Here is a 21,098-nt window from a genome sequence, read left to right as displayed (position 1 = left end):
CGGCCATTTTCCTTCTCTTTTCCTCACTTAACATTTTGGAGGGGTCCCCCCCGTTTCTGTTTAAGGAGGAGCGCCTCAACGGGGGGGGGAACTCAGGATGCACTTGAGCATGTGAAAGGAGAGAAAGAAAAGTGGTCAAGAGGGAGAGAGAGAAGGAGAGAGGGAGAGAGGTACAGGGCGCAGAGTAATCCCATTAGGGTGGCAGCAAAACTATTTGTTCCACCAAGATGGAGGGAGAAGGAGAGAGAAAGAGACGGAAGAGAGAGAAGAGAAGGAAGATGGGATAGAGGGCGGTAGAAGAAGAAGAAGAATGAATCTGACAACCGGGCAGGCCGGAGAGGCGCGGGGGGGGGGGGGGGGACAGGGGACAGGGGACGGGGGGGGGGGACAGCAGGAGTCTGCTCTCAATAGCTCGCCCGTCATCGATGTGGAGGGGGGAGCTGAGGTCGAGCCTGGTCCTCAGGGAGTGGGCCCTTCTCCTCTCCTGTTCCAGCCAGTCACTCCCTGGACGCGGATTCCCCCCCCCCCCCCCAGCTCAACCCACTCAGAGCTCCAAACGGACAAGGGCCCCCAGAGGCTGAGCACAACAAGCCACCCGCTCTGTCTCCACGCGGGGAACAATTCAACATCAAATTTGAAATTCTAATTAATCGACATTGACAAACATGAGGAAATGAGGGGGTGGAGCTGGTGGAGGGTGGGGGAGTTAGGAACAAAAAGAGGAAAGTGTGAAGAGAAGAGGATGGTGGAGGAGTTAGGAGCACATCAAGCTCACCGTGCCTAATGAACGCACAGCAATAACCATGTACTAATATAGCAAGGACTATAGGGCGAGTTGCCAAGCAGGAAGCCAGACACACTGCATCCCACAAAAATCTGATTAATAGAGATTAAGGGAGTGCTATGACGAATCTTGAATCTGCTGACACAAGAAGCTTTAACGGCTTTTGGGACCTACCCCGGGCCCACACCGTCGCCCACGAGCACGGAAAACAAATGCTGGAAAAACCGCCTGCTCGTCTGTGTGAATGAACTCACAGAAATGAAGTTTATCAAACATTAACCTCAGACAGGAAACACAGCCCATGGGCGTGCGTCTGGGCCACAAGCACCGCTCCAGTGGACGGACTGAAGGACAGATGGGATTCTGCCAAGAATGCACACGGCAACAAAGAATTTCACTGTCTCTGTTATTTTGCAGCGAGAAACATGGGAGATTCAAATAGCTTCACTTTTTTTCTCCTAGCTTCAAAAGGAACCGGGTACACAAGTCTTCTGAACTCGAAGAAAACCTGCAATTACAAGTGCATGAACATTTACGCCATCTTCTAGTGACATACAAAATAGACCTTTACCATCAAACTTCAAGGGTGGGAAGGATTACAAAGTTATAATGCTGCAATGATATACTACGACCAGCAACATGTGATAACATGTGCAGTTTTAAATTAAAGTTGAACACTGGAACCAATATAAAAACAACGTAAACAAAGTTGTGTTAAGGGTTGACCTTAGCAATGACTTCCGGGTCAACCTTTTCATGACATTGCCCTGGGCTAGCATCCGGAGGGCCATAGGCTAAGACAACAGTAGCATGCCTTCATTAGGTATAACACAGCGCATTGTGTTGGGAAAGGAGAGGGCAGAGGGGGGGGTTGGGTGCTGGTCCCAGGAGTCATTTGTCTTACAATAGCGTCAGCATTCCATTGGAAACTCTATGGCTGAATGACAGCCACACTCAGTTTAATGTAGAGAGTGACTTTCACAGAAACAGAGGGATTAACTCCAATAGGGACATTCTGGGAATTTTGGAATTTTTCCATTTTGTTCAAAATAAATGTATCAAAACTGTAGTATTGTAGAATGCAGTTTATTATTTGTATGCATTTTTCCTACCATGCCTTACTCAAAGGACATGGACATGGCCATGACACATTGCATGCTGTGACATGTCTTTTTACTAGAACAGATCAGTGTTAGTGACTAGATGAGCTAGTTCATTGTGAACACTGACGTACTCTTGATAACGCTCATGCATGATAAGAACAAATGAACATATGGCTTAATTTGACATCCATGAGCAAATATTGACTTGAATAGCAAGCAGGTTCCCATTTCACTGGTGCAGTCGGAAGGAACAATTTGGAGGCCATTTGCCTGTAGAAAGTATGGCCACTACAGATCTCACTATGCAAAACAAGACAAAGCAGGAGAGAATGTACATCTTTGTTATGCCAAATATTTTGGCTACCTATTTCGAAATGTTCATTATAAAAGAAGGAAGCGTTACAGCCTGAGAGAGGGCAACAGGAGTGGAAGGAAAATAGTATGTTCAGTCTAATCACAATTTTACACACCCACAATTTGCATAAACAAAAGCCGGTTGTAGACTCAGACATGACAACCACCTACACATTATGTTCCCACTGCCAAAGGGAGCATGGCTATCATTTTAGAAATGCTTCAGGGAGGATCCATCAGGATAGAAATATGCAGAGTAGCAAATAAAATAACCAAGACGACAAAGTAGCAGAATTGTACGCAACAGGTTTTTTCAAACATTTTGAATGCCGGTTCCAGCTAGAAAAGCAATAGCATACTCTGCATCACCCGAGACCCGGGAGCAACAGGCCACGGAAAGCTTAAGCCTAACGCCCATACACTGTTAAAAGAACTAAACTTGAAACAAGCAATGTACATTTAATATATTATTTATGTATAGCTGTACTGTAAAATACCCCATCCTCGAATCAACACAGTAGATAAGCCTGTTAAAAGTAAAAAAATACAAAACAAAGTCTGCATCCTCCCGCCTCCTAGCACCAGCAGGGATATAAGGCTATAGGTGTGGACGGAGCCTCTGGCGATCGTTGCCGTGGCGATGTGCACCTCACTTTGTTGGGAGTGAAACCCGAGGAGGGCCGGCCGGCCATTATCAGGCCGAGTTCACCGCAGCCACGCAGCGAGGCATGGACTCGCGTCGCCAAACACAGAGGGCAGCAGGCACGGTTCACCGGCTGGGGAAAAGGGTCTGAACACGCCCTCTTCATCATCCACCTCACCACCACCCGTCTGGATTGGTGGATGGGGGTTTGGTAGAAGGGTAGTGAAGTGTCATCACATTTTTGGTCAATAAAAACCAATGCCTTTTGAGCAGAAAGTGAGATGCAATTTGAAATGGGTTTAAAGTGTGGGAGCAATTTGTAAATCACGTGCCCGCTTAGCTTACAAAGCACAACGCAATTTCAAGTTGTTTCAAAGGTTCGTAAGCATTGAAGACTGAGGCATTGAAGATTACACTTCAGTAGACGATGAAAGGCACCAACGTGTGAGGAGAAGACGATGGGGTCTTCTGCGGAGACTGAGCAACATTAAAAACATTTGCCATGTGGCGCTCAGGCAGTAGGCTTTCATGTGAAGGGAACTTTTTAACTGGCTCAGATAAAAGATCAACGGTTTCACCACTGAGCCAATCTTTACTGTAAACAAAATCCACACAGAACAGAGGGAACAATCGAGTGGCCCAGCTCAACAGCTTACAGAAAGATCCAAACCTTCTTCATGGGGATGTTTATACATTCAAACCAAGTTTAAAAGAGAGGGACATCTGGCCAGCCTTGATGGTTTAAAGCAAACATTTCAATAGCCATCGTTAGACTTCATTATTAGGCATTAGACGGCACACTCATAATAAACAAAGAAATTACCTAATCAAAGATGTCCACATTGCTCAGAAAACCAACTTACTGAAGGAGATTGAGACTAATTTTGCCATTCGGAGAAGCAACAATTGGAGAACATCCTCATGTCATGGCAAGTTTATCAATAAAATGTATATCAAGACAGAGTTATGGCTGGGCCATTTAAACCATTCTTTAAAACCGACCAAACCTTTTGCCAAAGATTTAGTAAGCTTCAAAAGCAACCATAGCTGTATACAAACATTCAGACTAGTCAGCACTATCAGAACTAGCCATCGCTTGCTCCAGAACACAGCAACCTGCAGGCATCACTGGCGTTTCCCTATCTCCTGAAAACTAGCCTTAGCAGAGAGCTACAGCTAGCCTTCTTGCAACATTACCATACAATAACATGACAATTTAGAGTGACGGCGCAGCTAGGACGTCTTAGCTTTTTGATGGCACGATGTTTTACCATTCATCGCCTCTTGTCTTACAACACAATGCCATGAAAAACGAGGAATACCAAATACTAAATACAACAACAGATCAGAATTACATTCAACCACGCAACAGATATACAACTGTACTCCAACCATAATGCCTGATTAACACAACTGTCTAGACGACATGTGTAAACAAGCCAATTTCAATTCAGGATATCCCTTACCTTGTATTATATTATTGAGGGAAAAGTATTTCTTCAGTGCACCGCATCTCCGGTGACAAGTTCTAAAAATCTCACAGTACAACAGAGGACCCCTAAGGAACCCTCGCCAACGGACAAGTGAAGACTTATCGTACAGACAGACGTCACAAGGCATTGTTTAACAGGGCAACCAATCAGCAGGGACACACACACTGACACACATACAAAGAGCAACGACGCAAATTAAAGTCAACGTCGTGCGTCGTGACGTTCGGCAATCGGCATTGTATGCTTACAAGATGCTGGGAAGCAGCGCGCGAGCAGACACAGAGATGGAAAGCATAACTTTCGGATTTCCATCGAGAAACGGGAAGATTACATCCAGAGAACCCGTCATTTGCAAATTATGCTGCAAGTCGTTAAAGTACCACTCGACTACGAGCAACATGAGCGCACACCTCCATTCAGTGCATTACTCGGAGTACGCAGAACAGTTAGCGGCTGAGGAAGAGCCACGGTCAAAACAGCCAAGAATAACATCGTAAAATAGTGTGTGTGTGTGTGTGTATTTGAATGATTGAACATCAGCTTCTTCATTAAACATCATTGCTTGAATATTTCTGGCGTTATATCTTACGTATTTATATAAGTTTTGTATTGATTTGGTAAAACTTGTTGCAAATGTTACATAACAGATTTGGTTGACGCGCCCTCTAGTGGACGCGGGACGATACACACACAGTGTAACAGGAGTAGGACTTGGTAGACCAAGGTTATTTGGACACAAGGATATAGTATAACAGTGGCGTTTCTATGACGGCTTGACAACTCTACAGCTTTGGTAGCATCCAGCTCAAGCAAAATAGTGTTAAATGTCAACTCATAAGTTGTCAAGTTGCCTTTAAAAGCATAACAATACTGCAAGAATACTGGCCCTGAACACATGTTAAATATCCTTAGGCCACATTAGAAAGACATTTCTTGCCAGTGTGGACAACCGTCATGGTACCATTGTAACCGCATGAATCACAATGAAAGTTGTGTGCAACCACTGTTGAGAAAAACCAGCCATCCTCATGTCGCCTGCTTATATAAAAAGGCTTGTTGTCAGAACGGAGGTTGGTTCACTCACCAAGACTGCCTTCTTGTGGCAAGACGTGAAAAGCTGCCGCACGTCTGCATAACTCGGGGATTATCACCAGATCACTTGAGCCCTGGAATTTCTGTGCACCTGCCCTATCCTGTTCCATGAACACGAAAAAGGTGGAGCCCCCCCCCGCCCGGACACACCTCCCTGCTCCAAGAAAGTTTCTCCTTTCCATAAACACTTGCACTTTGAATACCGGATAGGGTGCATGAGCTGCGGTCTATGCAGCCCAACGTGGATGACACACAAAGAGATGGCGTATTCTTTTACGGCGTACATCATTTCCCTGGCACTTTAGTGCAGCTTAGAATAAGGTTTGGTCCTGATACTAGCCTATGTTTGTCCTTAATGACGGTTAATCATACCTTTGGACATCTATTTTGAAGACCTATCAGACATTATCTATAGCCCACCCATGACACACACGTACACACAAACAAACATGTCTGCCATCGAGCACACTGAGGTTTTTCCATGTAAAATGACTCCTCTGTATTTTTCCCGGAATTAAAGCAAAGAACACTACTTAGTTTTAAGCATGGGGAAGGCAGGAAAACAAAAAGATTAAAGTGCGGGGTGTTTTGCAGGTTCAAACCCTATAGCACAGCACTATACTGCCACATCTTAATCATGAACAGCATACTTTTACATAAGCAACAAGCCTAGTCAAGCAGAAAGCTTCCCTCAAGCTACCCAATCTTCCCATGGAGTGGTTCACTTTAATCCCCTGAAATCGCATGATGACTACAGCATGTAGTCACCATCAGATTCAACTTCAGAGTGACCCAAGTATTAGGTGTCTGCCATGCCATTAAAAAGAGAAAAAACTGACTAGGAATATCCTTTCAAGCTAGTTAAACCATAAGCAATCATAGTGGTCAAAGTAGTCAAGAAATGTATGAAGGGGAGCAAGAAATGTGAGAAGGAATTAGACAATTATGCTTTTGGGAGATTTGAGATAGTGGGACCTGTTTGACATTACAACCCAAGTGGTAACTTCATAAAAACCCAAGTTCAACACATTATTTTGTTACAGTTGGCGCAACAAAAGGCACATTCTTCGATGCAAACATGTGATTTGAGAAGGGGGCGGTACAAGGAATGGGCTTAAGATCCTAGGCAACAAAAAGGTCTCAAATCCACCTGGTTGTTGCTGGGATTAATCCTAGCTAGCCACACACACACCGCACACCACACACACACACACACACACACCAACAGGTGACCAATACCCTCTACTCAGTTGTATTCTGCATAGAACAACATCCAATATTGTCCATTGGAAAGCTCCTTGCAAGGATGCGATTGCAAATCACAATGGGAATAACATAAAGGGAAATAGTCGATGATGCTATTGGGAAGAACGTCAAAAGGCAAATGAGGCAACCATCCACATTACGAGATGGATAAAACCTTCCATTAGCCATGACATTTCACTTCTTACACAAAAGAAGTAGGAGATTCAAGACAGCTGTCCATCCATATTAATTGTCATAAGCCAAAAAAATACATTGAGGCTTTAAGTTGGGTACTTTGTGAAATCAGGAACAAAAATGGCAAGCAATCAGATTGAACTGTTGAAACTAACACTATTAAACCACTACATCGTGGTTTGAGGTCATCTCCATTTTGGAACATTGCATGTGTAGGTATTCATTTAAGAGGAAAGCAACTAATTTAAAAAAGGAGATTCAATGTTTACCCATGATGTCCTTATCAAATCCAATCCTCAAGCCTATTTTAAGCATCCTGGCCTAAACCAGGTTTTTCCTTGGGTTTTCTTTGCCCAGCACAACACTGCAAATTAAGGTGCACATGGTTTATAATAACAAGGCAAACATTCAGTTCACATAGACCACCATCACACACCCTTTTAAATCCTGACAAGCTGCTCCCTCTCCCTCATTCTTACATGCAGAGATATTAGAAAAACTGCCATCTACAGAAAAATACTCTACCAGGAAGTCCCGCTGATTCTATATAGGCTGCACAAAAACAGAAGTTCATCTTCCAACGCTATTGTTTTTAACTTTCAAGTAACCCAACTGGTATTAGGGCCAGTAACAAACTTTCCACCGAGCACCACGTCTACGGCTTGAACTGCAAAAAAAAGCAACAGCGGGGTACAGACGGCCACAGAGACACAAAAAGCCGGCCAGCAGCATGCGGGGCCAGGCTCGGATTAGATGTGCAACCGACTCGGACAGCGCAGCCGAGTGGAAGTCATTTCCTCTAAACAAACATCGGAGGGCCCCGGGGGCCGATAATCACAGAGAGGCGCTGGGCGGTTGGAGGGCAGACGCGGCCCGTCGACGGAAGCCAAGCTGCTTTGATCCCGGCAGACACAAGAGGTCGTTTAAGGGAGGTGTTAATTGAGAGACGCCGACCATGTGTCCACAAGACGGAGGGGCCCGCGCCCCGTAATGTGTACCTCTCAAGCGGCGGGCTAAGCCAGATGTACCAGCCGACACCAGGCTGCCCTGTTAAACACAATCTGCTAAGAAGTGCCCCCAGTGGGAAAGCAGTGAGGAAGCAGTGGAATGGTGTTTATGTTATCGGTGGTAGAGAGACCGTTACCATTAAATACTGAGCTTTACTGTAAGATCCGACATTTCTTTCCCTTTTAAGATAAAATTGGGTAACTTGAGTTTTGACACATGGATTACAGAATGATGAATAGGCAGGAAAAACAATATTTCATACATATTGATACGTTTGAACGGTGCTACTTGTTTCTGTGAATGTTTAAAGATTATGGAGCGGCATGCCAAGACAAGACAGATGCATCTTATGATGCTTCATTCAACATTAGTCTAAACTCAGCATCCTATCGGATGTCTGCTGCTTTGATGTGTGTAGTCGTTTTGCAAGATTTGGGGCAAGATTTGAGACAGTCAGAAACAGTTTGGAGGTCATCTTTGGTTGCAAAGTTACAAAATAGTTATCTGTTGACCATAACAAGGATTTGAGATGAAAATATGTTACATACAGGAAAACATCTTCATCATAGTCCCTTGAACATAATCTTTGAGCCATAGTTTAAGAGTCTATGAGAAGGAGACTCAAGTCCAACCACTATAGATTCTAATCTTTAAGTCCTTTGAGCACAATGGGGACCACCATGACATCCAGGTCTAAGGTTCAGCATCATCTTCACCCCATGTGGATACCCAAACTATTTGAAACCTACAAACGGAGAGGTCCCCTGCCAAAACTTTTGTTCAGTCATCACTGGAATGTGCCCCAGATGAGTGTGTTGGCATGAAAGATAATATAGAGAATGTTTTGTTGTATTTTAAGGATGAGAGTCGTTCCTGAAATAAGGCGAGGTGGCGTCTCTGAAGTCTTTTCTAAAAAAAGAAACGTGACCCGTGATTCCAATAAGCCATACAGCAGCGAATTGTTTTTAAAAGTTGGTGACAGTCCCTTTCACTGCTCCTCAAAGACGCCTTTGTTGAACTCAAGCCCTGCATTTCAGACTCTGGCAAGGGAACAATGTGAGGAGACATCTCTGCACTGGCGCCTGAGGTGGAGGTGCTCAGGATATGAAAATCTCTTGGTTTCCTTCATGACTGAAAGAAACATAAATACACCAACTGATAAAAGCCCAGGGGGCTTTATGGAGACTAAGGACATATATACAGACAGCCAATATCCCTTTAAAAAATATATATAGGAAAAATGCGTATTCTTTAGGGAACCTATTCAAATTCATCCACTTGTGTGCGTCTGTGTATCCACTTGCGTGCGTATGTCGCAGCAATGTGACTAGTCGCGTAGGGCCATCATAAACAAAGAAAAGGGACGGTTGCGATCCTCTATGAGAGCTCAAAGTTCAACATCTAACCTAGCCGGGTTGAACACCTGTTGAGGGCAATATAACCACTTTGGTCGGAGAGACATATTAACGGAAGTACAACATTGGAGCAAATCGTTGCAATGTGTATAAACAAACTAAAATGCAAGCATGATAGACATTACGGGTTGATCAGTAGCAAAAATCGAATTTAAAACCTGGATGACCAGATGCGGTGATACAATAAGTAGTCCCATTATACTCCAAAGCCTGAGTAACAGCATGGGGCTCACTACTTACCAACACCAAGTTTCCCAGTCAATCAGGTCTTTACGTGATGTTAACCAGGCGCGTATTAATTGCTTTGTAGGCTACTGCAATTGAAGTGTGACCGAATTAATTGTAAAGGAAAGCCATGTTGAAACCCTTATGCTAGCCCCAGAACGTGTTAAAACGTACACTTTCCCCTCGTCTGTTCCTCGCCGACGGTCCTCTTTGTAGTTGTCCGTTCAGCAAGTTCTTACACTGCGCTCATGCGCACTTGATGGCCGGACCAGTGGCGTTCCACCCATTATGAAGGTCCGCGTAGCAGGTGACGCTTACCTGCTGCAAGGTTGCTCTCCTCTCGTTTATCTATAGTGTGATTTAAGGAAATGCTAACTTTAAGTTCCTTACCATGGCTTCATATCTTTCTCGACTTGGACTTATTTTCGACCATTTATTCTACATTAACTTTGCACGTTTTGAGAAACACATCTCATTTTCTGTTTTCCTTTTTCTCTAGGTTATTGTAACATTTGAAAATATATATTCAGTGGATGTTCATGTTTACGTGAAACAGGAAAATAATGCAAACTATTACTACTTTTATTGAGCTTGCAAGGCAAAACACATTTTTAATCGCAATGACTGGTTGGTGAACAGCGACATCGTGTGGTATTTGTGTCATCTTGCGTAAAGTCCGCAAAGTAGCAATGTTTGAGAGGGAGAGAAAATTACGCTCGTACGTCATCATCATACATGTGTGCATTATATTGTGTGTACGTGTCTGACAGAAGAGAAAAGTGCATAGCTGCCTTTTCCGTCCAAATTGCATCACTGTCAACTGATTAGGTCACAGATTTAAATGTAACATATAAAACACACTTGACACAATGCAGCCCAGGAGCATAAAGTGAGATAATTACAACATGTATTTATTCCTTTTGTCCCTTTTTTTGTAATAGACTGGTGTTATGCTAATTTACAGATTTGAAACATGGCGATAACGTTGACTTGTATGGAGTCGCGCCGCCCAGTCGCACGCAGTGAATCGTTGTTGAAGCTGACAGGGAGACAGACAGACCGACCGGCCGACTGACCGGCTGACTGACTGACTGACTGACTGACTGACTAAATGACTGATTGGTAAGATGGAAAAAAAATAAACCTGTCTGAAGGAATTCTGAAACTCTTATCTTCTATCCAGAGGGCAAACGGCAAAATAATTGTCGTACTCGGATGACCAAATCATCTCACGAATTTATCTTAAAACCTTCTTGGTATTCAAACTGCTGAAATTGTGTAAAATACACAACCTGATGTCGCAATGCTTGGTTTTATTTCAGGGTTGACAGCATCCATTATTCCAGTCACATCCCGCTTTCGGTCACTTTATCAGTTCATCGCTGGATTCACAGCACATTGTACAATGCACGCTCTTCGGATTGGCTTTCCTTTATTTACCATCCCCTTAACGCAATAAGTTCCGCGTTATATGCTTTAAACGTTTCCCCTTTCTCCACACACTGCACTGGTGTGATCTGCTGTGCAAGATGTCAGGACAGGGACCGTTTGAGACCAACTCAGTCACTTTGACTAGGTTTCTTCTGGAGGAGGGTCAGAAAGCCAGAGGGACCGGAGAGTTAACGACACTTCTAAACTCTCTGTGCACAGCTGTTAAGGCGATTTCCGTAGCAGTGCGGCAAGCAGGAATCTCCCATCTGTAAGTAAAATGTATTTTCCTATTTTTTGTTTAACGATCTATAGATCAGTCAGCCAACCAGTCGCGAAGGTAGTCGTACACATGGCTGGATGAGTCGCATACGCCGTTCATCAAACTAACCCTCCCACTTTATAGTGTGTTTAATTTAATTGGTTAATGAGGAAAATTAAGTTGATACATTTAACGACCTTATGAACCTCTAACTTGGTAGATAGATACAAAAATGGGTAAGCCTAATACGAAGTACATTAACTATGTTTTCCTTCTCGTGATTCAAAGGAAATTCTTAAATCCCTCATTTTATTTTCCCTTCATTGGCAGAGAATGCCTGGCCATGGGAGAGAGCTCTCCTAAATTACATTTCCTTACTCATAGCCGGTGATGCATGCATATTTTGCTTGACACCTTCCCTGTATATACCAGGAAACTTTGCATTTTCTTTCTTGCTAATCAGGGTGTCCAAAAAAGGTAGCAAAGAAGTCTGAACAATAAACCACAACAAAATGTAATTTATCTTTGGATTTCCTCGAAACACAAACAAGTAGGCTATTAGGGAAACGACCATGTCTGGACCGAACTACAACTTGAAAAGTAGTAAACACATGCACACACACTCATTTCATCTGTTTCCGAGCAGACAGAATCCTAAATCGTAAGATGCTTATTATTCCTTTTCAGTATTCATGACTCTGTAATATGTCTCTCTATCAGCTATGGCATTGCGGGCAGCGTCAATGTGACCGGGGACCAGGTGAAGAAATTGGACATCCTGTCCAACGAGCTGGTCATCAACGCGATCAAAGCGTCCTTCACAGCATGCATCCTGGTCTCTGAGGAGGACGAGCACGCCATCATCCTGGAAGCAGGAAGCCGGGTCAGTAGATCTGGGAGAACGGGGGAACGAAGCCCACAAAATGAAGCGTTTCATCGCTGGTTTCGGGAGAATTTCAATACCATTGGCGCTTTGTCCACGTGGTAGTAGTTTTAACACGGTACCTCATCATGCTTGACACGGACAGGTTTGAATGGGGACTTTTCCCTTACAAGTACTGTTTATATTAGGGAGGTCCTAGCTTTTCTATTAAAACCTTTTCTCTCACTCTCTTCTATTGCAGGGTAAATACATTGTGTGTTTCGACCCCCTCGACGGCTCATCCAACATCGATTGCCTTGTCTCCATCGGGACAATATTTGCCATCTACAAAAAGGTAGTGAATCATCGAAGATTACATAAAATTTTACCGGCCACCCACAACAATGCGTTTATTTGACAGGGACAATGCACAAATTATAATTGAGCCTGATTATAGCCACAAGGCTAATTTACATATGTTGCGTTTGGTGCTTCTGATGAAATGACCGTCACCACAACCACATGCCGCTGAAGGGGGAGTTATTTGTGCCGTTTACGGATTCATTTGAACGTTACAGACCACAGATGGGGAGCCCAGCGAGCTTGACGCCCTGCAGCCGGGCCGGGACCTGGTGGCGGCGGGCTATGCCCTGTACGGCAGCGCCACCATGATGGTGCTCTCCTGCGGCCAGGGGGTCAACTGCTTCATGCTGGACCCTGTGAGTATCAGAGGGACTTTCCCTCAGGGGCTGACTGGGCGCGGGAATGTGTGAATGTTTTCCATCAAACTCAACAAACCAAAAGTATGAGATTGCAGCAATGTCTCTTGAGATTGATTTATCCTTGTTGTTGTAGTTCTTGCGGTGAACTTTTTCTCTGCTGTAGTTAGGCTAGAAACTAGTCGCAGCTTTTATAGCAGTTTGATAAATGTGATGTTTGAATTTCATTGAGAAACAGCACGTTAGCTCTCCCCGTTACATCCAGTGATGTTACTATCGCGGTACAACAACCACATTCAATGGACATATTCACAAAGAGTTGTCACGCACCCTTAATATCAGGGGGACCCCCGATAAGGGGAGGGACACGGCCTCCCTCAGTTTGAACGGGTGCGATGGCCCTGGCTTCAGACGAACGTTCAGCATTAAGAATGAGACGAATTGCGAATTATGATCACCCGTCACTTTGTTAACCTACTCATTTAATTCCCATAACCCAGTAACCCTGTCAAAGCAGGTATCCATCTGCATGTAAACATACTAATCAAAGGTGTGTGTGGTTTCCTGACTGGCCAGGCGATCGGGGAGTTCATCCTGACAGACAAAGATGTGAAGATGAAGAATCGAGGGAACATCTACAGTACAAACGAAGGCAACGCCATGTACTTCGAGCCGGCCGTCACAGAGTACCTGCAAAAGAAGAAGTTCCCAAAGGTAAACAATGTGGTTGGTTACAACATGTACGACATATTTCCCCACAGTCTTTGCCTTTTGTAGCTGTTTCGTTATGAGGGGTGTCTTTGGTTGTTATTTTAGAAGGGTATGCCACTCATAAGAATTACCTGGCTTAAGATACATGATGCCCAACATTTATTGGCATGTGATTTGTGCATCTGCTTCCACTCAAATTGTTTTCACTCAATTAACATCTCAGGACTATGGGTCGTGAATACAGTGGTTGTGAAGTGCGAAGAGCCCGACCTCACATCTATCATCTTACGTCATTTCACTAGCTTATCGAGGGGCAACAAGAGCGTTGCACTGCAATAAGGGTAACATGAAATAAGTCTTGGTTACAAAACACTAGGAATGTTTCTACCCTCTACTGTACGTCTTTAACCACCAGGACGGCAGCGCACCGTACGGGTCTCGCCACGTTGGCTCCATGGTAGCAGACGTCCACAGGACTATGATGTACGGAGGCGTGTTCCTGTACACAGCCAACCGGAAGAGTCCCCAGGGAAAGGTACAGTACCTGTCATAAGCTAGAGTAGTTACAATTGACCCAGGATGGGACAAAGGATTCTTGGTGCATACCAAACATTTTGGAAGAATTGTAAAACTTTGTTCTTCTAATGTAACTTCTGGTTCTTTATTGGCACACATCATTTGTTGCTGAAGGATTACTTTTCAAACAAATGTAAAGAATAATCCATATTTACCATTTTAAGATGGTATGGCATTGTGAAGACGTTTCGCTAGATTGCTCTATCTACAAACCCGAGTCTGTGACACAATGCCATTTCCTCACATACCTCCCTGTCGCCACGGTGTTTGCTAACGTGTAACCAAGCAAGCTTGCACAGTTTTTCGGAACACGGAGATTTACCTCTCAGTGTGACTGGGGAGTTTGTTCGCATCATGCCATGGTTTACTTCATGGACAATGAAGTAAGCCATGGTAACCATGGTAATTGTCCACATTGGTTTGTGGACAATTACCTATTGCTGAACATTTTCTTTTCCTAACATTTTCCTTTTGGTGTAGCAGATGTTCTAGAACGTGTTCTTAGTCGTTCTTCTGTGTCCATCCCCCCCATCCCCCAATGTCCTTGTAGCTGAGGCTGCTGTACGAGTGCAACCCCATGGCCTACATCATGGTGCAGGCAGGGGGCATGGCCACCACGGGCACCCAGAACGTTCTGGACATCCAGCCCGTGGACATCCACCAGAGGGTCCCCGTGGTCATGGGCTCGTCCGACGACGTGCGAGAGTACCTCGCCATCTTCATGAAGCACGGCAGAAAGTAGCAGGCCAGCCAGTAGCACCCTCTGTTGAGTGTACGTGCATTTTTTGGTTGTGTTTATGTGTGTGTGTGTCTGTGTGTGTGTACACATTCCACACGGGAAAGGGTACTGGGAAATGACTGGACCCCTTCCTCAGAGTTTACGTTCTGCTTTGAGTAGCAACAGTGCATGAGTCCAAAGGAGTAAGACAATGCTTGCCATAAGCTGGCAAGCAAACTCGCAAAGACACCAATACTGATTAGTACGTGCACAAACACACACACACAAACACACTCACGCACATATGGATCACATGCTACATACAACAAACATTTGCTTCACACGTAACTTAAAACAAGCACCTTGATCGGGTTGGAACATTTTAATATATGTTGGGCCACATACAAATATCTATGCAAGAACGCTTCATGCCTTGATCATGTCTGATAAATAAAAATTCAAACTTCAAAGAATGATTCTTTGTTGTTTTTGTTTTAAAAGTGATGGGTGTATCATGAATGTCCATAGTGGGAGAAAAGGGCAAATTATAGCTATTACAATAAAATGAACAGGGGGATGAGTTGAGAATTTGCAGTATTTGAGTTTGAGCTGTTGAAAGTTAAAGTCTGCCCCCATTTCTTGTTTGAATGTGACTGGATGTTGAGACACTGATACTAGTCAACTGCTTACACAGTCTGTCAGGGAAAGCGCATGACTTCTGTTAGAACCTAAAATGAATTCAATATTCCTATTCGTGTTACTTTCAAACCTGATGCACAAAATGATCAGATCTATTAGAAAAGTGTAATGGACATCATTAGTTGCAGTGTCCTTCAGCAGTGTATATTAAAGTGCATGGATATTCTATCTACAGGAGTTGACCTTTGAGTTAAATGTCAAAAGGACAGCGTGGAGTCAGAAATGTTATTTGAGACAGTGAATGACACATTACACATATAAATGTGAATCTACTGCCTTTGATAAACCTTGTCCAGCAACACATTTAGCTATGTATCACTAAACAGCTTTGCATTAACAGAGCAACACATAGTAATAACTTAATACTTTACTTTACTCTGTTGTGCATCATTGCAATACTGCAAGTGATGTAGGGGTGATTATTACTCAGCCTGACATAGAAATTCTTGCCCAACATCAGATCCAGAGTATGGGACAACGCATTGGGTTTGGTAAAGTATTTTCACCAAATACAAGGGCTAAAACATACAGAGTTACGGAGTCAAGAAGTTCATTCCCACTTCGGCAAAGCATTCAGAGGGTCACACGTTTCTGTGCAAGAGAGAGACAATGGCTAAGCACCAAGGGCCTTGGCTTTACAATATAACAACGGTTAGGAAAAAAGGATTCATACTCTGGCATTTGGCTATGTTTAAACTATTATTGTGAAAGGTGTAACACTCCTTTTTGACTTCAATGAAAAATCCCAAGTTTTAAGAAAGGGGCTTGCCTCTGGGTTGGGGATTATGCTTGTTATGACCACGTCGACCACAACTGTTATCTGACACTGCATCCTCCAACACACAAACACACACACACACACACACACACACACACACACACACACACACACACACACACACACACACACACACACACACACACACACACACACACACACATAAATAGAACACTTGGCAGGACGGTTATACCTTCTGTCTGCTACACTCTGCCTCACATTGTGGATTTGCTACTCGACAGGAAGGCACCTCAGGAGAAGTTAGGAGAAGCATTCACAAACTCACACACACACGCACACACCATGTCGGATCAGTCGGAGTTCGACACAGACGTGTGGACGCTGACCCGCTTCATCATGGAGACCGGGCGTCAGGCCAAGGGGTCGACCGGCGAACTTACCCAGCTCATCAACTCCATGCTGACGGCCATTAAGGCCATTTCCTCGGCCGTGCGCAAGGCAGGACTGGTGCACCTGTGAGTACTACCTGGGAGAGTAGATGACCTTGGGCGTTCGACCAACGCTGCGTTGGCTTAGAACCACTGGTGTGTGTGTGGACACCTCTTTGGTTGACCTCACTGCAATTGCATAACATTGCATAACAGCAGAATATTACATAAGTGCCTGGTTAAAAAAAAAGGACTGTTTAGAGATCCTCTTTTTAAGCTGTTATGTTGACAAAACACCATTAAGAGTTGACGTTCCCTGCAACCCTACATGGGGGAATAAGGATATATCTTTGGAGTGAATACATTAGTTGCATTAATTTTTTGTCAAATTGAAAGAGGCAAGACACAGTGTCAGCCACTGAGGATTCATTCACTTCCTGGTTGAAGCTTTTTTTGCACAGTGCAACTTTAGACACTATTGGTGGTCCAGGGGAAGCAGGTGGGGAGATCTCGGGCTCCTCTCTAGTTTTATAGGAGAAAGCATTAAAATTAGTATATTAAGAAAATCAAATTGGTAACATAGAGTTAGAAAATAAACTTGATAGAGGTGAGTCATTCCCTGACCCCAAAGCCTTATCCCCAAAGGGATAATTGGCTCATGGCTGACTATTCAAAGTATATCACAAAACAAATCCTCAGTAGCAAAAAGTTTAATCAAAAGAACTAAAAAGTCAGTGCCTTCAATGGGTGATACTATTTTGATGCATTGTTGTAAATTCCTTAACAACAGAGATAGAATACAATTGGGGTTGTGTAATCTTGCACAAGAGATGCATAATCGAGGTATAGACATTGGAAAACAGCCAACATCCTCTGGAAGGTGACTGGACTGAGATTAGAGACAAAAAGAGCTATTTTGTAAGGGCTTCATGGGATTCAATGCTTGCCATGGGAATTTGGTATCTATTCTTAGCATCTCGAATGCTTTGTTAGGTAAGACACTCTTGCATCAACGCAAGTGAGCGCAAAAGAGAGAAAGAGAGGAAGAGCGAGAGTGAGAGAGAGAGAGAGAGAGAGAGAGAGAGAGAGAGAGAGAGAGAGAGAGAGAGAGAGAGAGAGAGAGAGAGAGAGAGAGAGAGAGAGAGAGAGAGAGAGAGAGAGAGAGACAGAGACAGACCGTGAGAGAGAGTATGTTTGTTTGTATTTGTGTGTGATAGTAAGTCTTAATGCAATAGATAGTCAGTCAAGTTAAGACAGTAAGTTTGACCAGATATAGCCAATGAGGCACAGTGAATCAGCAGCGTTAAGAGAGTAGAGTTAGGCAGATATCACAATTTGGCCGAAATATGAATTTGGCTATGATGCTATGAGGCTAACGATATGTGTTATCTGTCACCAAAGGATTGTTCTGCAGATTTGCATCACCTGCAGTTCATCAACATGGAAACCTTAAAATATGTTTAAATTAGAATCTTCAAATTCAACAATTATCTTCCTCGCATGTCTGTGAATTGCTCACTTTTGTTGTTGAACTATATCATCCAACATTTATCTACTTTATGATTTACTTATAAAAACATAGGCATTGTAGCCATAGTAGATTTCCCCCTGGCCCACTGCTGACATCTAGAGGAGCATTGGATATTCATAAGTCATAGCACATTTACTGTTTTTCCAATCTATGAACACACACACACACACACACACACACACACACACACACACACACACACACACACACACACACACACACACACACACACACACACACACACACACACACACACACACACACACACACACACACACACACACAAATTCGATACATAGTATTCAGTATAATGCAATAGTGGTGAAATTGAAAGTGATTGTAAAAAAAGTTAAGTTTGATACAAAGATGCACACCCCGACTTCTATGTTCAACTAAGGAATGTTTGTGATATTTTTAGTATTTCTAACATTAAGACACGGGTTAAAATACCCTTGGAAGAATCAATGGCAATATACACAGTACAGTAATGCTAAAATCCCAGTCTCTGGGACTATGATCCAGAGATGGGAAAAATGCGAAAGTTCATGTAGGCCAATGGCCCGATTTGTTAACACATTTATACAATATGTTGACAATGTGCGCTAGATGACTCAGATCACGGATGTAGGCTGAGTCTGCTAACGGCTGACAGAAAGGGGTTACCGACTGATCTGTGTCCAGCTGATTGGCTGTTGTGTCAGGCAGGGTCTGGCGGGTTCGGTGAACGTGACGGGGGATGACGTGAAGAAGCTGGACGTGCTGTCCAACACGCTGGTCATCAACCTGCTGCGGGCGTCCTACACCACCTGCTGCCTGGTGTCGGAGGAGAACGAGACGCTCATCGTAACGCCCAAGGAGAAAAGGGTCAGGGGTCAGGGGTCACAAGGGGGCCTGGGTTGACTCATTGTGTGGTGGTGGAGGGCTCACACACATATATGCTCACATTTATACATATACACAAATACATACAGTACATACACATGAACATACATATTGCTGGGTCATACATTACATACATAGAACACGTGTACATACATACATACATACATACCCATACACATACACACACACCCACACACATATATATATATGTATTATGCATATGTACACACTACCCTAAGCCCACAACACATATACATAGCACACATGTTCATACATACATACATGTACATACACGCATACACATACATATAAACATAAGACATACATATTAAAAAATAAATAAATTAATAAACATGCACATACACACATACATATGCACACATATACAGCATACATAGGCACACATATACAAACAGACACACATAAACATACGTATATGTGCAGATATACATTAACGGACACACACGCACACACGCACACACACACACACACACACACACACACACACACACACACACACACACACACACACACACACACACACACACACACACACACACACACACACACACACACACACACACACACACACACACACACACACACACACACACACGTAACCTGTACAAAACTACAAGGAAGGTCTTAATGGTTAAAAATCGCAAAGAGACCCGTATTGATAGATAATGCTTTTCTAGAACAGTGCTCTTCTCACCCATTCAAGCTGTGCTTCCTTCTCTCTGTCCCCGCAGGGTAAGTATGTGGTGTGTTTTGACCCCCTGGACGGATCCAGCAACATCGACTGCTTGGCCTCTATTGGTACCATTTTTGCCATCTACAAAAGAGTGAGTAATAATTGGAATACAAAATAGAGAATTGATTAATGTCGGGGAATCTGTGTATGTGTGTGTCACCCCAATCTATAAATATATATAGCATAAAACAGTTTCAACCTTTTGTGAACTAACATTTTCAGTAGTTATATTACGTACAATAATGATGTCACTGTTACGCCACAGACACAGTATTTGATCTATTGATCCATCTAATACTTTGAAGGTTTTCTGTCAGCTTCATTAGGCTGATGGATTTCTTAGAGATCGTAATAAATCCAAAGTGTCAAAGTCTAAATCATATGACAGCGATGCATGGGTTATTTCAATTACATAGTTACAATTATATAAGACTTTGTCTTATTATCAATCGTGGAACACGCAATAAAACACTAAATCGTATTCATATTTTTTGGCAATGAATACCTTCATTTAAAATATTGATTTGTTTGGTCTGAAACAACAATAAGGACACAAGGGGACGCTGCAATGCAGCTAATTTGTAGTTTGGAAAATCCATCGGATTCAGCAAAGTCTCTAATGATTAATCTGATTAATGATTCTCTGACAATATCGGCTCCCAAAGACATCTTCCAGAACATTGATAAAATAGTGGATAATCATTATATCGACTAACTTTTTTCTAGACGTAGCCTACATTAATGTTCACCAACAAAAAAAAAGAATAAGTAGCCTACATTAATGTTCACCAACAAAAAGTAAGTAATTGTGACCTACATTAATGTCCACAAAAAAAATAATAATATAATAATAATTGTGTCATTATTCCTATCATATTACATTGTATTACTTTCTTCAGATAGGCCATGTAGACCTTTAATAAAAACACTTTTTTAATTAACGCTTCCGGCATCATGGTGTCACATTGTGGCTGTTTGCATTTGGTCTTAACAATGGATGTTTGATAAATGATAAAGTTGTGATGTGCGTTAAAGACATCGGAGGGGGAGCCCACGGTTCAGGACGCGCTGCAGCCGGGCAGCCAGATGGTGTGTGCCGGCTACGCCCTGTACGGCAGCGCCACGCTCGTGGCCCTCAGCACCGGAGCCGGGCTCAACTTCTTCATGTTGGATCCCGTGAGTAGACCTCGTTCAACCAGTTTCCAAGGGTCCAGTGTTTAAAACCCTACATG

The 21,098-nt window shown here is 43.3% G+C and overlaps 3 protein-coding genes across 7 annotated transcripts in view; 2 read left to right on the top strand and 1 right to left on the bottom strand.

The window, feature by feature from the left end:
* Window positions 1-9,802, bottom strand: part of LOC130383866 (KN motif and ankyrin repeat domain-containing protein 1-like) — a 35,633-nt gene extending 25,831 nt beyond the window's left edge. For 4 of the 5 annotated variants that reach the window (XM_056591727.1, XM_056591735.1, XM_056591736.1 and 1 more), the window contains exon 1: window positions 9,573-9,802. The gene's annotated coding sequence lies outside the window, so the exon portion shown is untranslated. Of the gene's footprint in view, window positions 1-4,350; window positions 4,546-9,572 lie in introns of those variants that run through there. The other variant, XM_056591730.1, reaches the window with a different exon arrangement.
* Window positions 9,803-10,999: 1,197 nt separating this feature from the next.
* Window positions 11,000-15,324, top strand: LOC130384737 (fructose-1,6-bisphosphatase 1-like). Its single transcript, XM_056593059.1, has 7 exons — window positions 11,000-11,256; window positions 11,968-12,130; window positions 12,372-12,464; window positions 12,688-12,828; window positions 13,405-13,542; window positions 13,955-14,074; window positions 14,666-15,324. Exons 1-7 carry the CDS (start codon window positions 11,087-11,089, stop codon window positions 14,855-14,857), a joined length of 1,017 nt encoding a protein of 338 aa, XP_056449034.1. The 5' UTR covers window positions 11,000-11,086; the 3' UTR covers window positions 14,858-15,324.
* Window positions 15,325-16,495: 1,171 nt separating this feature from the next.
* LOC130383967 (fructose-1,6-bisphosphatase isozyme 2-like) overlaps window positions 16,496-21,098 on the top strand; it is a 10,308-nt gene continuing 5,705 nt past the window's right edge. Inside the window, exons 1-4 of the mRNA XM_056591912.1 lie at window positions 16,496-16,786; window positions 18,932-19,094; window positions 19,865-19,957; window positions 20,902-21,042. Of these exons, the coding sequence (XP_056447887.1) occupies window positions 16,614-16,786; window positions 18,932-19,094; window positions 19,865-19,957; window positions 20,902-21,042 (570 nt within the window). The 5' untranslated portion in view covers window positions 16,496-16,613. The remainder of the gene's footprint in view (window positions 16,787-18,931; window positions 19,095-19,864; window positions 19,958-20,901; window positions 21,043-21,098) is intronic.

The sequence above is a fragment of the Gadus chalcogrammus genome, chromosome 6 (genome assembly GCF_026213295.1).
Source record: "Gadus chalcogrammus isolate NIFS_2021 chromosome 6, NIFS_Gcha_1.0, whole genome shotgun sequence".
In the NCBI taxonomy this organism is placed as follows: Eukaryota; Metazoa; Chordata; class Actinopteri; order Gadiformes; family Gadidae; genus Gadus; species Gadus chalcogrammus.
This window is presented reverse-complemented; position numbering and strand designations above follow the sequence as displayed.

Coding starts and splice junctions, on each gene's coding strand:
- LOC130384737 (XM_056593059.1), top strand. CDS start 11,087: ATGTCAGGACAGGGACCGTTTGAGACCAACTCAGTCACTTTGACTAGG. Junction 11,257..11,967: donor CAAGCAGGAATCTCCCATCT/GTAAGTAAAATG, acceptor TCTCTCTATCAG/CTATGGCATTGCGGGCAGCG. Junction 12,465..12,687: donor TATTTGCCATCTACAAAAAG/GTAGTGAATCAT, acceptor TGAACGTTACAG/ACCACAGATGGGGAGCCCAG.